The 17,464-nt window shown below is 44.3% G+C and overlaps 1 protein-coding gene across 18 annotated transcripts in view; it reads right to left on the bottom strand.

The window, feature by feature from the left end:
- Window positions 1-17,464, bottom strand: part of CELF2 (CUGBP Elav-like family member 2) — an 866,203-nt gene that overhangs the window by 167,848 nt on the left and 680,891 nt on the right. For 16 of the 18 annotated variants that reach the window (XM_050802681.1, XM_050802670.1, XM_050802671.1 and 13 more), the window contains one exon: window positions 1,119-1,315. In XM_050802681.1, the coding sequence (XP_050658638.1) occupies window positions 1,119-1,296 (178 nt within the window). In that variant the 5' untranslated portion in view covers window positions 1,297-1,315. Of the gene's footprint in view, window positions 1-1,118; window positions 1,316-1,492; window positions 2,051-17,464 lie in introns of those variants that run through there. The other 2 variants (XM_050802680.1, XM_050802677.1) reach the window with 1 other exon arrangement.

Raw genomic sequence — 17,464 nt, 5'->3', positions numbered from 1 at the left:
CTATCCTTTCACCTTGCCAGTAAGGAAAAGGCTTAGAGAAAAAAGAATGTGCCAATGTTCATGTACCCAACCAAAGTGTATATATAAGCCAAGTGATGCTTTCAGAGGTCTTAGGAGAAGCAACATAGAAATAAAATAACATGCCAGACAGAAACACCAAGGCACAGAGCAAAAGAAACTGTGAGGCCCACAGAACAACAGAGGACTCCTCAGCAGAGAGACTGAGAGATCAAGAACAGAGAAAGGAAAAAATTTACTAAAGCAAGAAGGTTAAAACAGCAACAGAGACCAAGTGGCAGCAGGAGAGTAGATATATTAAATTCGGTCTGCGGAGAGCTTACAGAGTAAGACTCCAGGGCACCCCTCACAATGGTTTCTGGGTCTCTATTTCATTAACGGCACCCACTGCCCCCCATCACCGTCATCTTAAAATGGAGGCAGTTCACAACCACCAGATCCTACACCTTCATCTCAACACTGATAAGGGTGTAACCCTAAGCATTTGTGAAGGTGTCCTAACTATGTCAGGCCGCTAGGGTGCTGCTCCCAGCTCCAAAAGGCAGATTTACCTCATGGTCCCCACCTGACCCCCAGGAATGGGTGTCCCTCCTTCAAGGGAGCCTTTTCTCCCTCGCACCAGTGGCATCATTAACTGTGTATAAGGTACTTCGAGGTCCCCACAGGCTATGGAAAAGCGAAATGCAATTGTAATGACATGGGCAATCCTGGGCACGTAAGGGTGGGAAGAGTTAGGTCCTGAAATACAAGGCTGAGAAACGCGATTCCTCGGAGAAGCAGCCACCCCGCCCAAGCAGAGGCTGCGCTGCCTAGAAAGTGACCTCCCGGGAGCGATCACGATCACGCGCCTGGACCGAGCCTCTGCGCTCCCGCCCTGCCTCGGTCCCTCCCTCCCGCCTCCAACCTGTCCCAGCGGGCGGGCGGGCGGGGGTGCGGGGAGGAGCCGGGAGCAGCCCCTGGAGCACAGAGGCCGCCAGCACCGGCTGCTTCCAGCCCTCCTGCCTGCCCGCCCGCCCTCCAGCAGGCTGGGAGCTCGGGCTGCCCCAGCGCCCCGCGACGCCCACCTGGACGCCTGGCGACCCCCGCCCCGCGCTCTGTACCTTTACTCTGCGGAGGGTTCTGACTCCGATCCCGGAGGACGTTGATCTGGTAGACGGCTCCGTAAGGCTCAAAAAGTTCTTTCAGCTCCTTTTCCGACCACGACCGGGGGATCTGTCCGACAAACATCTTAATGGCATCTGGGTCTGGTTGGTCTGAGTGATCCAAAGCTCCGTTCATCTTGTTGGCTGTGCCGTTACTGTCAAAAACGGAACCGGGAGCTAGAGTTAGGGCGGCACGATGAGGGACAGGAAGAAAAAAATAGTGGGGGTTGGGGGGCGGGGGGGCGGGGAGGCGGAAGGAGGAGGAAGAAGAGCAGTGGCAAAGTGCCTAATGAGTCGTAGAAATTTGATGAACTAAAACAAAGCAGAGGCACCATGAGTTGCTCCTCGGCGGCGGCGAGGCTCTCACTGCGTGCTGCTGTCGAGCAGAGCCGGGGGAGCACAGGGCAGCGCCCCGCCGCCTGTCACCCAGGGCGTGGACATCTTGGAGGCTCGGGAGGCAGCTGCAAGTTAAATGTAGGTCTAGCTCTGCAAGGCTGCCATCAACGCATCAGTGCATTATCAGCCCTACCCTGTCTGTGGCTGGGAAAGAAAGCAGAGCTAGATGTCTGCTGGATTTCTCGCCCTCTCCCTGCCCCGCCCCCCACCCCGCCGCCCTTTTTGGGAGGTTTTTGGAAGAGAGGAGAGAGGTGGTAATAATAAAGTCACATGGAAAGAAAATGAAACACTTGGCAGTCCGTCAGATGACTAATGCAAGATGCGGGTGATGAATTTGCAGAGTGCGCGAGGCATCCATGTGTGCATCAAATTAGTACGTTGTTGCTACTCAGAATGGAAAGCGGTCCAGCTATGCAGCTCCGCGCAGCTGATTGGCTGCCCACGCCGGAGAAAAAGGCTGGAGCTGGGAGGGGGCTCCCCTTTAAAAAGCACATTGTTTATGGGACCCAGGCACAAAGGGTTTAATTCAGAGAGGCAAAGGAGATCTCAGAATTGCCTGCTTTGTGCTGGCTTAAAAAAAAAAAAAAAAAAAAAAAAGCAGCCCCAGAAAGTTGAGTTCCCACTAAAAGACACTGAATATTTCAAATCTCTCACACTCCATAAATTGTTCTCTGTATATCTGACTTCCAGATGTTGCACTTGAGTTCTAAACAATCACACGTTTGGGAGAGAAAAAAAGAAAGTCTGCCTTTTCTTCTCCCAGCTTCAGTAAATATTTGGGGCTGACAGAGAGCACAACCATAAGCTTTTGCATATCAGTCCTCCTCAACGCTGTTTCCCAAATCCCCATTTGGAAGAGAATGCTGTATACAGCCTGCACGTCTAGTCACCATCGAGTAATACGATGATGAAGACATGTCTTTTTTTTACTTGCCCCCACCCCCTTTGAGCAGGAATAAATAGTAAAGCAAAACCACATACCCTTTTTGTGCTCCCCACCCCCGCCCCAAATATACCCCGAACCCAGCTACTCTGCCAAGTGACAAGGCTGAATGCCTCTCGGCAGCACTCATTTGCAGCACTGCGCGCTTGCTCCAGCTTCTCAGCCTGTGAAAATAGAAGGCGCCGTAACAAAGCAGGCAGACGCTGCCCCTACAGAGCCTCCTCCATGAGTACCCCCACCCCAAGAAGCAGAGAGGTCAGAAAGGGGACATGCTAACTAATACTAAACTGCAAGGGCCAGACATGATTTCACCGTAGCTTCCTGGTACTACTAAGAAGGTAGACAAAGATCTTACAGAGAGCTACTTACTTGGTTAAAATGAACCATCAGACAAATACACCATCAGAGCACTTTAAATCTGCTGTGGGTCTAGGATGGTCCTAAGCCTCTAAAAACAAGATACTCATGGCTAAAAAGCCAAAACCCTATGGTAAGGAAAAATCCTGAATGAGATTGAACCTGGAGAGCAAAGTGATGTCAAATACTCTTCACTAGGTCCTGGCTTCAATTTCTACTTCTTCACATCCCCCTATTTTACCACTTTATTTTTTATCCTTGAAATAAACAATCAGACTGTCTAACTTGAAGCACTTTCAGAGCTTGCTCTAATCAACCTTATTGTTACAAAAAATGTTCTGCTGAATAAAATATTGAGTACAAAATCTTCTCTCAACAATTTTGGTGTAATGTAATGCTTGTTTATGTTAGAGCTAGATTGTTTATCTAGTTCTTGTGCACCTATCCTTTTTAAATTGCTCTTTGAGAATTCAATCAACACTTGAACCCTGTGGGTCTGTGGCTGCGGTGGGGCGGAGGCGGAGGAGCCCCTTGCAGTACGGCATGTCATGTTCACACCCTGTCGGGGGTTGAGAGTGTGGCAAGACTTATTTCTGGGACAGGAAAGACTTGTGGTTACCGCTGTTGACAACCAGCTAGAATGAAAAGAGGAAAGTATTGCCACGGGTCTCGGCTAACAGAAAAGAGAAGCTGAAAAAAATTGGGCTGCTGCGCCTCATCTGCGGAGCGCAGAAGGTAACACAATGGAGAACGGAGTGGCATTGTACTAGTTCTAGTGTCTGAACTCAGAATTCTAGAGCAAGCAGTCTTCAATGCTTCTGCAAATAAGAGGCCATTTATTCTTTCTTGAAAAATATAAACTCACCAAGATGCATCAAGTAAGGGAAATAGAGGAGCCAGCCAATGCCTCATGCCTCTGGCCTGTATGTGACTAGTGTACATATGTCTTTCCTCCCATGAGCCATGCTTCACTGATGCCTGGAGACCTCTCATCTAGAGGCAGTGTGGCACAGGGGCTCTGAGTTCTGACAGCCCCCCCTCCTAAATGTGCTACTTTGGGCTTCAGACTCTTCATCAGTTAAACGGGGATAGCGGACTCCACCTCTTAGACTCGTGTGCTTAACACAAGACACGGCACAAAATAAGGGGCTCTGTCACTGTCAGCGTTTCCTACTGTTAATTTCTTCTTTGCATCTGTGAAGCATCTGAAATGCATGACCATCAAAAATCTACTTTTCAATTAAAAAATTTTTATAGTATAGACTCAAACACAATTCCTATCCTAAATAATAATAATAATATGTGTATTTTAGTCATCACTTACATAGCAAATATTGTGATAGGTACTTTATATTTTTTTCAACCCCCCCCCCCCGCCGCCTTTAGGCTACTTTGAAACCCACATTTACTCAGTCACATAGTGTGTCTCCATCTCTGCAGATTCCCTTCTTCTCCAGTCCTACAGAGCCATCCATGAGCACCTCTCATCTCTCTCTACATCCTTGCCAGACTACCTGCCCTTTCGGAAGTAACTTTTCCACAGATTTGCATCAAGTTCTAAGGGCAGAACAATCCCTTCCTTAAGTAAATCCAGTGATGTCCACTTGTTGTACAAGTTAAAATATTACCACCCCCACACCTTCCCGATCGAAAGCAAAATAGGTGGTCCTGTCCCATCAACCACTCTCCTGGCGCTGCTGAAATAGGTGGTCCTGTCCCACCAACCTCTCTCCTGGCACTGCCGAAATAGGTGGTCCTGTCCCATTGATCACTCTGCTGGCACTGCCGAAATAGGTGATCCTGTCCCATTGACCACTCTCCTGGCACTGCCGAAATAGGTGGTCCTGTCCCATTGATCACTCTCCTGGCGCTGCCAAAATAGGTGGTTCTGTCCCACCAACTTCTCTCCTGGCACTGCCAAAATGGGTGGTCCTGTCCCACTGACCACTCTCCTGGCGCTGCTGAATCACGTGCCATGAACCCCGACAGTGCTGCAGGAGCTTGGTTTACTCCCTTCTCATCCACCCAACCGAATCCTGCTCTGGACTCCCAACTCTCTCCCTGGCTGATGCTCCTTTTTAGTGGAGACTCACTGAATTATTTCATCCTCATGGGGCTGTAGCACTGACACTTCTAAGCAAGCCAGAAATTATGTGTTCAACAGTTAAACCTTTGGAGGGACCTGCTCGAAACTATGGAAAGCCAATGTGCTTTTCAAAGAGAATTAATTACAGGAATAGACACCCCAAATCTCAGCAAGACCCTTGAGAAGATCTCATATTTACAAGAACCTCATCTCGGGCTTAGAAAAGCAGACTAGCTTGCTTCTCTTCACTCCCTAGCCATTCTCAACACCCAGTACGGTGCCTCTTACAGTCCAAGAATTTACATCCAAATTCAAATAATATTTATTGAGGGGCTCCTTTTTGCCAGAAACCTTTGCCAAGTACTCGATATACAATGCTCTTCAACGGTTCCCATTGGCATCATGATCTGTTTTGGAGATGAACCCAGTGAGAGTCACAGAGATACACTGACTTTTCCAATGTCACACAAAAGGTGCCTAGAGAATGTGGATGCAGTGAGAGGTGACGGTCAGCTGTCTTTGCTTCACGTTCTGTGAGTTGGGTTTCTCCAGGTTGACGTTTCCCAACCCGGTGACCACTTGTAGTCCCCGGACACATGCGCACACATCTCTGCTGGCACCTTGCCTACAAACTGCAATGAGATCCTGAGTGCCAGTTCTGCTAGTACCCTTGGCAAGGAGCCAGCTAGAAGGCTCCTCTAAGACAGATGCCATACGGAATAAGACCGCAAGTCTGCAAGCACTACGCCAGTGGGCAGTGGTATTCTCAGTGTCAGACAAGATGAAAATGAAATCATGTTCAGAAAAACGATGAGTGCTTACTTTTTAGTTTTAACCCAGGCACTGACCTACTTCCCTGTTTTAGAGGAAAAAGAACTAGATCAACAGAGTATATGCAAAATCTTCTGAGGTTCCTCTAAGCAGTAGACTATTATAATAATTGATTCAACATATTATTATCTTTACTAGTTTTAGGACAACAAGCTTTTATAAGGACCAGTGATTTGCAGGCTTCCTTTGGAAGAATGCAAACAAAAGAATGGAAATTTCTATTCTTTTATCTTGTTCTGTGGGCGGCTTTCTGTGTTGTGTTTCCTTCATTTGTATAAAAAGAACAAACTTACAAAATGGCTACGAGAATTGCCAAATGGCTATAAACTATTATACTAATGCTAAAAGACATAAAATGTCATCTTCAGAATGCATACGAAATCAAGAAGTACACAAAAAATGCCTTGTCTTAGAAAAATTGTGTGTAAAGATAGAAAATCATCCTGGTAGTTATTATTACTCTAACACTTTTTTTTTTTTTGATCCTTGGGGTAATCCACATCAGTGCTACCCAACCTGGTGTCATGATGGAAATGTTCTGTATTTGCACAGACCAATATGGTGGCCACTAGCTTCATGTGGCTAATGCGACTAAGGAACTGAATTTTTATTTAACTTCAGTTTACCTAAATAGTTGTAGATGCAAATATACTTGTCCTTTGCTTGGTTTTTACTGATTAGAGTTGAGATTTATCTAAACATCATTGCATGGGAGGTTTGCTTTGGAAATGCAAGAATATGGGGCCAGGAAAGCCCCATCAGTGCTTGAGGCCCTCAACAGTAGGTCAGGGAACGGTGGGCCAGCAGGCCTGAGTTCTTATCCTGGCTCAGCAACCACTTAATTCTGGGATCTGAGGCTAATCATATAACCACTCTGTTGTGCCTCAGTTTTCTCACTTGTAAAACAAATCGAGAGTATAGGCCCCATTTGGCTCTTCATTTCTTTAATCCTATGGCTATGGTCTGGACCCAGAGAGATTCATGGAAAAGATAATTTAGATAATATAACCAGCTGCCTGAAATCTTGTTGTGATTCCTTGCCTGTGTCCAATTCAGTCCCTCCGGCTCACAGGTGACACAGGCTGCAGGCTGGAGAGCTGACAAGGTGTCACTGGCACTGTGGAGAGCAGCCTGGAGGCTCCGACAGGCCACTGAGTGGCCGGTTAATTGGGGTGCTGCCAGAGCCCCATCTCTCTCCAGGTATGCTACCGTTCTTCCTAATGTCCTAACTTCAGTCCCATCATTTCTGTAGCTAACCAGCCACTCTTTCAGAGGGCTCAGGAATCATTTTTAAATATCACTTGTACTTAAGTAATAGCACACGAAGAAACAGGCTTTGTTTGGTTATTACAGGAAACTGTCCAAGACTCAGCTGCTTAAGGCAAAAGCAGAAAGAACCTGGCGATGGGCCTGGTGCCTCTGGCGGGTAACAGGACAGACATGCAATTCATTAATATTAACAATCTCTACATTGTCCATTTTGGTGTGGCCATTATTTAAGAAGAGAAATCTCTTCCCAACAGACTGGCAGTGGGGCAACTAAGGTCTAAGCATCAGCTCCTTCCCACACTGCAGGCTGGAGAACACATCAGAAACTCAGGCTCCACCCCCGGGAGGCTCCCTGTCCATGCTAAACTTAGTGCAGCCTTTCGATTTAGGAAGAGGAGTCAGTGGTCATCCAACCTGGAGCTCTGGGAATTGCAACTCCCTTTTAAAATGCACTGCTTCACAGTCATCATGAAAAAAGCGTCTGTCTTCCGTGACTGCTTTTCGGCAGGGCAGAGTTTGCCCCCATTCTGACACAGCAATGTCTTAACTGTAGTGGCATCTGGGGTTGCTGGAAACTTTGGGTAAATTTAACAAAATGTTTTATCAGTTACACCACCAAAAAGATGTGAAAATAATGACACTCCCCTATTTACGTGGAAGGTATTGTTACTATTTATTATGTGCAGCAAAACCTTTTGAGTCAATGCCACATACATTATGGAATGAGGCCCCAAGTCATCTCTGAGATGGCCACACGTCGGCTAGTGAATTCACACGGAAAATTAACCAGAGCAAATACCCTCAACATTACAAAGTCAAAGCCCTTCTCCAAACGGTCAGATTGTCATTAAATAGCTTGAGCTCCTCTGAAGAAAAGGTTCAGGCTTCCCATATATCCATATATATGTATACCTTATGATCAATCCTGTACTTCGACAAAATTAAAAACATAGTTTCTTAAGAATGTACAGGACATCATTGTTATTCACAGACAACTAAGAAATAATACATTTGTGTTCTTGGGGACAGGCATTCTGCTGGATTACCAAAGGTACTGCTGAACTGTGTTTGGTCGGGGGTCTCAAATGCTTGCCAGAGTAAAAGGCATCCAAGACTTGGAGAGAACTATTCCTGCAGAAAAGGTCACACAACATAGGCATTTGGACTCACCAAGTAAAAGGCAAACCTTATTACCTTATCTCAATGTGACTGCTAGTAAAAGGCAGAAAGCTGAAAAACCCCCACAAAGAAGTAAATTTGAAGACATCTACGGGGTACCTGATGGCTGAACAGACAATAACCCTCCCTGCGAAGGGAGCAAGGAGGCAGCTTAAAGACAGCCCTCACCCAGGCAACTCATTTCCTTCTGTGATTTACCAGAAATAGTTCAGTGGACTTCAGGGCCAAGTAGGAGGCATTTGCACAGGGAGAGGTAGGTGTTTTAGATGAACTTTTAGAAATGGCAACAGGGAAATAATCACCACAAAGAAGATTTATTGAGGGCTTCACATTCCCAAAGTGCTTTAGGGGCGCACACCAATGAATCCTCTCTCCTGCGGCTGAGCTCCGTGTGACTGCCCCTCACTTTACAGACAGGAAATTCCTCCAGGAGCCCCTGCTTCTGTGGCAGGTCTAGGGTATCCTTCCAGTCTGACTTACCTGCCAATGGCTTGATGCTGCTGAAGCCACCTGTTGACTATGGGCAACTAATTGAAAGTGGCTCTTTGGATGTTTGACAGCAGACTGGTTTGGCCACAAGTGAACTACAAAGAGAATCCTTGTAAAATGATAAGATGAAAACAAATGTAGGGGGAAACTCAACAGGGGCTGGCGCTTCCCAAGATGAAGAATGATTTTTAACACAAATGTCCCCCCTGCATCCAAAAGTCCAACAACAAATGATTAAAGGACCGACATCAAGAGGGGCAAACCAAAGAGACACGACATCTGATTCCCTGCAGACTAGGTTGCGGTGACTGTGCTTCTCCAGGCAGGCAACTTCTGTTTTTACCACTGAAGATACTTTGCCTGGACTTACTTATGCAAGAGAACATGGTCAGTGCAGATTCACAACCCTCTCCACATGCTTCAGAAATGTGGGTGGTGAAAGCCAATTATTCCCCTTTGCAGAATCTTAAACACAACTGAGGTTTACCCTGAGTCCTTTTCTTTCCTTCTCATTCTCAGTTACTGAATATTTGCTTTATATCAGGCACAGTGCTAGGTTTGAAGGTGAGAGAGCTGAAAAATAGGTCGTTGATGTCCTGCTACTGCTCACAGCCAATTAGAAGGGACAGATATGGACACAACAAAAAACCAAAACCAATGTGATAAGGCCTGTAATAGAGCAATAAATAAAGGCCTGGAGTAAGGTAGAAACAAGTGACTCATTAAGCCAAGGGGACTGGGCATTCAGCATTCTAAACCACACTGCATCCCTGTAAGCAATGTTTCAGTGAAATTTTGCAGGGGGCGGCGGTGGGTGGCGGGTATCAAAGCCAAAAGACAACGGGCTGTACCATTTCACTTAGTTGGCAATGGGATTGAAACAAAACAAAAAATTGGGGAGAAAAAACTGGCTCTAACAAGGAAGGGAGCTGGGAAGGTGGGAAACGTGGTCCCAGGGCACAGCTCCTCTCCAACCACACATGTGAGAGGCACAGAAGCACCAGCAAAGAGTCTGGCGCCGACGGCTGTCAGGTGCATGGCTCACCTTGCACAGGGGACACAGCCTTATCCCCCAACCTGCACTTGAAATGTCACCCCCTGGAGCCTGTCCCGCAAAGGCCCTTCCATTTCCACTCTTCACTCTCACACGCAGTGGGAATCCTGTGGAGAGGTCACTTACTCTCAAGTATTTGAAAATAATTGCCCTCATCCTGACCATTAAACTCTAATCTAACAGCACACTCTGGCACCACCTCAAATTCAGGACACCTAAAGTTGATCTCTTCCTGTCTTCTTTTCCTCCAATTAGCTTTTAGACTCATTCTTCTCTGTCTTTCATACTGGCTCAAACTCCCTTCCCAACCAACAATCCATGACCGAAAATGGTGCTGCACACAGAACATATGCATAATGCAGACTGGCTGCTTGCTCTGGCCTTCCTCTTCTCTGACCGCGGAACCTCAGAAGCAGTGATTCATGGAACCCCCATCAAGGGCATGGTGGAAGCGTGAAATCCTGAAGACAGGGATGTCTCATTCAATCATTCACTTAATCAATATTTATGAAGCGACTCTGACAAATTCAAGGAGCTGGAGTTACCACAGTGACTAAAGTGGGGGTAAAACAGTCTTTATGGAGTTATATTCTAGAGTGGGCATGAAATAGGCAAATAAGTCAGTCTTATAGATCTAAAAAGACCATTTTGACAGAGAAAAATAAAGCCTGCAGGGGAGGGGGTTGCTGGGTATTAAATAAGAGGGTTGCAATATTAAATAAGGTGGTCAGGGAAGGCCTCATCCGGAAGGTGAGGATAGTCTCAGCACATCCTCAACACACGTTTACTGAATGAATAGATTTAATACAGCAAGCCAGAAGTCTTCAAAGTTGTAAAATTAAATCACATGTCATGTGATCCGTCGCCACTATTATTAAGAGCCACGTTATCCCGTCCAGTGCTGTCCTGTTAAATCCGAGAGTCAATACACCTATTACTAGTCAGTTACTGAGTCATGCCTATTTTTCTCCAAATGCCCGCTGGGTCCACTTGTCCCTGCACAGCCACTGTCCTGATTCTGGCTATCCTCTTGTTCTCACTACATTATTATTCATATAAAACTGTTTGGTGGGCTTTCCTAATTTGGACTAAAGGACAAAGGCGTCACTGACCTTTGTGCTTGCCCGGCATCCAGAACTCCACCTACTTTTCTGTTAAATGTTGATTATCTGCCCATTCATTATTCATTTTATCATCTCTCAATGGCAGAATTTAATCTAAGGCTGGTCTCTCCTCAACCTGCTTTTGGCCTACCTGTCTCGGTCGTAAATGATGTGTAATCAAGGAATACAACTGGAATGAAATGCCAGGCTAAGGAAGGCAGCCAGCAGCGTGAGGTTTGATGTGAATGCACTGGAGATTACGGACGCCACTGTCTCCTTCCACTGATCTGGAAAATCAAAAGCTGACAGTCCATGGGATATAATTACGTCATATTAATGACAGTAGTTTAGAAAGAAAACAGAACCCACTTGTGAAGATGGGTATGTATTTATTACATTCAAGTGTATTTCTTTTTCCCAAAAATGCCTTCAAACTCCAATATTTGTGAACAGTCAGCATAAAGAAAAAAAATGATCTTAGAGCAGCCAGAAACGTTATGTCACAAAGTTCCCATCCGGATGCTCTGCACTTTGAGGTCTTTGGAGAACTCTTCAACCCACTCCTCCAAGATCTCTCACGTTGGTTTTCCACAGCCTGATCACCTGCATTTCAAACCCACAGAAGACAAGGAGCACATGAAAGGGGGGCTCTGTAACAGGCAGGCCCAGGTCCTGGTGGGGACAGACACCAGGGTCTGAAATCGCCTCAGGGTGAAAAGCCCACCCGTAGCAGGGACTCAGATGTGTTCCCTAGCCACTCTCAAGGACAGCAGCACAGCGGAATTATTAATTTGTATAATGACAAGCTTGTTTCATCTAAGGGGTCACATTAAGCTCAATAAATTCTGCTTAAGGAGGCCGGGAAATATATAATTTATTGTAAGAAGCGTTCCTTCAAAATGAGACAACAAAGAGAATTGGTGCCTTAAAGGAGAAGCTTTCAACTATACTGCAAACTTAGTTAATCAGACTGACTCATTCCTCAGGGATGAGCTGAGATGTTACTCTGGTTTTCACATGTCGAGATTTGTGTACCACCTAATTTTCTGTCATTAAATGCAACAACTGACTCTGCCTAAACTCTTCGGCTTTGTTTGGGTTAATACTGCTGAGTATTCTGCTGGGTTTTTCCCTACCTGTGATTGTTTTTGTCATATTTGTCCAGGAGAAATAAGGGCGACAGGTGGAGTACATGGGAGCAGTAAGTTGTTCCCTTTTGGGAGTTTGTTTTTTCAGTCAATAATGTATCGTGAATCCAGAAGTAAACTTTAGTTCTTTCTCTTCAACACATCACAAAAGATGATTGGTGAGGTTTAAAAATTGGATATAAAATGCCCCCAAGAGATGACTGATACCACTAAAGGGACAAGCATACATTTCCTACAATTTTCCTGTCCGGACACAACAAAAAGCAATCAGATGCACTACAGTGACTGCACTGAATTCCTCGACAGCAGTTCAAAACATGCGCCTCTCTGACAGTCTCAAAGCAATTTGCAAGAAGACTTCCAGAGTTCTCTGCAGGCCACCTCATCCTGCACGTTTCCCTTCCATGCAAATATGCTGGTCTGTCATGCTACAAAACCACATCTCAAAAGGCAAAGTCCAAATGATATTTTACTTTGCTGGTTTTTAAATCCCTAAATTGTATCTTAAGATGAAATCAGTACCAAATACTACATTTTGATTTGGAAATCTACAGGTCCTGTCTCTTTGCTTCTTCTCTCTCTCAGCCAAGTCATAAATTCCATTTATCATCTTAAATCACCAATTAAAATAGGTTTTGACACTTAATTTGCTTATTTCTTAAAACACACACCATCAGATATAACCCCCTAAACAAATAAGAGTAAAAGTAGAATTACGTGCTAAATTAGAATGGCTGTTATACTAAGAAGCTGAATATCATTACATCAAAATTCCCCATAGTCGATTTTTTTAAAGCCATTTCTTCATTTTTTGACACTACATCTGGCACAATGAATACAGATGATCATGTGTTTATATGTCTGTCTAACTGCCTTTCCCAAACACAGCCAGATGGAGGCTTTCAGAATCAAATTAATTTCAGATTAATTCACTCTGGACCCACTCCAGTTTCATGACTCTTTGCTTTGAGGCAGCAACCAAATTGATGTGAAGTCATCAACTTGAAAGAGCACAGGTTCCTCGATCTCAAGGGAAAAAAAAACTGTACGATTCTGCGGTTGCTCCCCCTACCCAAAAAGAAATCCATTCAGGTACCACAAGATGCCAGTTCAGGGACTGATCAACATTTCACGGTGTCAGAATCACCCAGGAAGAATGTTTCTTCTTGGATCCAAATATGATCACGGTTAATTGTACATCCAATATTCATAATGCCTTTAGATGAGATAATTCCAGGGAAAATTAGCATCTCCATTAGCAACAACAGAACCAAGGGCGTTAGGGTAAACTTGCCACATAAGCAGAGTCAGGTACGACCTGTGACACAAGAGAGTTAATTCTAAAGGCACAAAGCGCGTGTTCTCTGTCTCTAGCTGTAGCTACTGAAGGAACTATAAACAAATGTAGCTGGGCTTTGCATGCTGTCAATCTTGGTGGATGCCTTTATTATCCTACTTGTTTCTATTGCAATTTGGGTTTCCATGGAGACCCAACAGTCAGCTCTAGAAAATTATAAGATAAATGTCAGACGGTGATAACGGTGTTAATGAAGCTTCGGTGACAAGCAGCTCTGTGCTTCAAATAATAAGCCTATTTTCTATTAGCATATGTATAACCTTTCAAAAAAAATACCTGGAAGAGAATATTCAAAAATATCTATCTATATTTAAGAGGGGACAGGTGAAAGGCCCCTCTAGAATGGCTTAAATGTGGTGGGTCAACCTAAGCAACGACAAAAAAATTAAATTGCCAGTTTCTTGGGAAAATTAGGCATGGGCCAATGGCTCTGAATGAGGCTTTAGCTGACATTCAGAAATACCTGACTTCACTTGGTCATAAAAGTTGTTCTTGTAATGTGGTCCAGGGAATCTGTTTTTGTTTCTGGAAGCTAAGAGCTCTACTCGCTAAGTCTGACCGTGGATGATGATGAGCTTTAGAGAAATCAATGCCACAGCCAACCTCATGGTACCTGTATTAATGGAGCCCACCACCTCCCTCGGGGCTAGGTTGCTGGATAACTCTAATGGGATTGCCAGAGTCCACAGCCATCCTTGCCTATTCCACAGCCAAACAGGTGCTACTGAAATTTTAGCAGGTCAGAGAAACTGACAACTGTGACAAGAGTTATGTAAGTTTGATACATTCTGAAGACACAAGATGAGACTATGGAACTGCGAACTACAGCACAGTTCAAGGAAAGAGGCTACAGAAAGTAACTGAAGGAAAAATTTCCTTTTTTGGGAGAAAAGATTACTAAGGAATACAGCAGATTTTTATCTTTTGTTCAAGTACATCCTTTAGGATTCTGAGTTAAAAGGTTAAAAAGTGACAATTAAAAGGGTGGGAAGTTAAAAGGATAATTTTCCAAGTCACAGTCTCTCCAGAAAGACAACACAGACTTGCATAGTTAATGCTATTTGACATCTTGCTATAGTCCCATTATTTAATCCTTCCCACCGACTTTTTCTTTATTTAACAACTGTTTCCTGAGAACCTACTTGGTGTCACGTACTGTGTTCAGAACACAATGACGAACAACGCGTTGTCACTGCTCTTATATTCCTCATTGTTTAGTAGCTTGTACAACCTAATGTTCAAGGTCTTGAATGAGGTGTCACAAAGTTCTTTTCTCTCTGTCCAAGCTTGGTCCAGTTTTGCAGTGACTACATGAGTATGTTTTCACCGGGCATGGCAACTCTTTTGGCTGCACCCCTGCATGCGGAACAGCCCCAGTCTTCTCCCATCCACTCACTCCTACCTGACTCCCTGCCAAGCCCATTCTTCAAGAGGAAAATTCACAGGAGTCAAACCCAAGGTCTAGGATTTAACTGGGCCGTGGTGCTACGGACAGGACTTTCAGTGTAGCTTTTGAAGAAACTACAGAAATTCTTGTTCCCTGGACAGCATTTCTTTTTCTCTTTAGAAAGCTCTCTTCTAACTCTGTAAGGCTTGTGTAGACTGTCCCAGGCCTGCCTCCTACTCAGAGAGGGGGCTACTTCTCCCATGTCGCAAGATGGAGCATGACCACAGTGAGACTCAGGGCAGAGTGGGAAAAGAACAAATGGCTTAAACCAGACACCCTTGTTTTTAGGAGAAAGAATATTCTGTTTCCTAAAAGCCCTGACTTACATATTTTTTTTTTCCCTTGACTCAATTCACCATGAGACGTAAAGATCCAGGGACTCAAGCTAGGGTTTGGTCCAGAAAAAGCAACCTCATTCCTCCTTTTAGTTCAAGACTAAAATGATCTTTTGCTCTCTGTGGCCAGCTGGCTCTCTGGAGCCACAGGTTCTACACCAAGGCTCGTGGCCATACATAGGGTCCCCTGTGTATACGCTACTGATACATCTCCAGGAATAAGGTGATGGAAGAGTCCAGAGTTCAAAACTCTATCCGCCTCACTCAACTGGAACGAACATAGCCTTGCCAAAAGACAAAATAAAAACAATACAAAACAAATAATCCATAAACTGTCGACAACAGCAAAATCCTACAATATCGTCACTGACTCTCACACTCCCTGGTCTCTTTCCCGGTTATCCCATCCATGGAAAAGATACAGAAGAAAAAACCATTCAAGCACACACAAAGCCTGGGATACTGGCAACACGATTCTTTCATAGGGGCCAAAGTGGTAATCTGAATCCAGGGAATATACAGGAAAAGCCGTAAGGTTTAAATTTAATAACTTGATTTGAACTATGGGACCGGAGATGGAAATCTTTCAGTTGTAAATTAAGGCTTAATATTATACTACTAAAAACTGGGTGGGGAAACAGCTGTGGTCATGGAAACAGACTACAAACAGCATGCCTTTCTCACCAACAAGTCTAACCAGTTAAATAGCCTCATTCTTCCTTAACTAATATTCTTTATTTTGCTCCTGAAATTTTTATGATCTCACAATATTCTTGAAAGGTGTTAGGGAGTTGAATATTTAAGCCAAAAAGTCACCTGTAATCATTGTTGATATTTTTACACTACTGAAATAATTACTGTTCTTTTTAATAACCACACAAAAGATCTAACTGTAGTTCTTCAGTGTTAAAATGACAGGTCTAGAGTGGGGCCCCAAAATTAATCATAATTTTCCTGAATTCCTAATATTTGCTAAATGAACTCCTTGGAGAGACAGGAGTTACGTATGTGAGAGAAATAAACAGATTATGATATAAGCGTTGCACAGCACACTTCAAAAGCAAATGCAAAAGCGAAAACTGAAAACAAATGGCTGCCCAGGTGTTTTGTTTTCTTCCTGCTGGTTGACATGGGGAGGTTTGGGTACACAAAGGCAGCTCAACTGCTGATCTGAAACCCGGAGCTCAGTGCAGCCGCTGTTGGTTCAACCATAATCTCCACTTTGAATGGTGTCAAAAGTATCTTTCAGATTTTAGGTTTGTATATTTGTTCTTGCAGACCATTTTATAAGGTCAATCAAACAAAAGAAACTGAATGGGAATTCCCAAATCAGTGAAGTCATTCAAGTATGACTATGAAGGAAGTCTTTCCAAAACAAGGTGGATCGCAAGCTCCTCTAAGATATGGCACGCAGGGTTCATGTTTAGATAGCAATGCACACACTTACTATGCTGGGAGGGGCGTCACGAAGTAACTAGGTCAAAATAAAGATTATAAACCACAAAAAACGTGATACCTGTGCTCTTTCCTTCAGCTCTATGTTTTCTTTGAAAATCACAATGTGTGTGTGTATTTTCCAGATGACTGATTTAGGGAAAACAGAACTACTTGGAAAGATTTGTGTCTTACATTGGTAAAGACAACAATGAAACAGAGATCACTGATGTTGAAAGCTAAAAACTCACCAAGGACAGGATGATACAGAAATATTAAAAACAACCCATATTACCACAAAAACAATTTTAATTCCCCTCCCAGGGTCATATGGTATCAATTTCAGAAACCACATTTCCCCTGGGAAATTTAACTGTGAGCTTTTCTGTGTCCGTATTATCAGGGATGTATTTAACAGGGGAAAGGCATTAGGGTTTTTCTGGAGATCAGCTGACAAGTGCTGAATATCTGAAGACAGTATATTTCCATCGGGGCAGATGCAAGATGATGAGGTAGCTTCCTAATTATGGGCTTATAATGACACACACACTTAGCGATCAGCTTGTTTTGGAGGCTTCCATTCAGAGGTTTCATTAGCAACCCAAAGAATCGTGATCTCTGTGGACAGCCTGGAAACGTTCTACCTCAGCACACAGGAACATGAGAAGCCAAAGAAAGTCAGTGAGAGCAGAGCACGGGAGAGGCAGCAGTAAGAGGAACACTAAATGCTTCCCAAAGCCCCCCTCACAAAGCGCAAAGCCTCGGGTTTATTTAGCACGCTGCTTCTGGAAATCCCACCTCCTCTGGCCACAGGGCTCATACTTACTTTATAGAAAAGATTTCTTCTTGAGGAATTTTCACCTAGATTACACGAAA

Source organism: Macaca thibetana, chromosome 9 (assembly GCF_024542745.1).
Source record: "Macaca thibetana thibetana isolate TM-01 chromosome 9, ASM2454274v1, whole genome shotgun sequence".
Classification (NCBI taxonomy): Eukaryota; Metazoa; Chordata; class Mammalia; order Primates; family Cercopithecidae; genus Macaca; species Macaca thibetana.
This window is presented reverse-complemented; position numbering and strand designations above follow the sequence as displayed.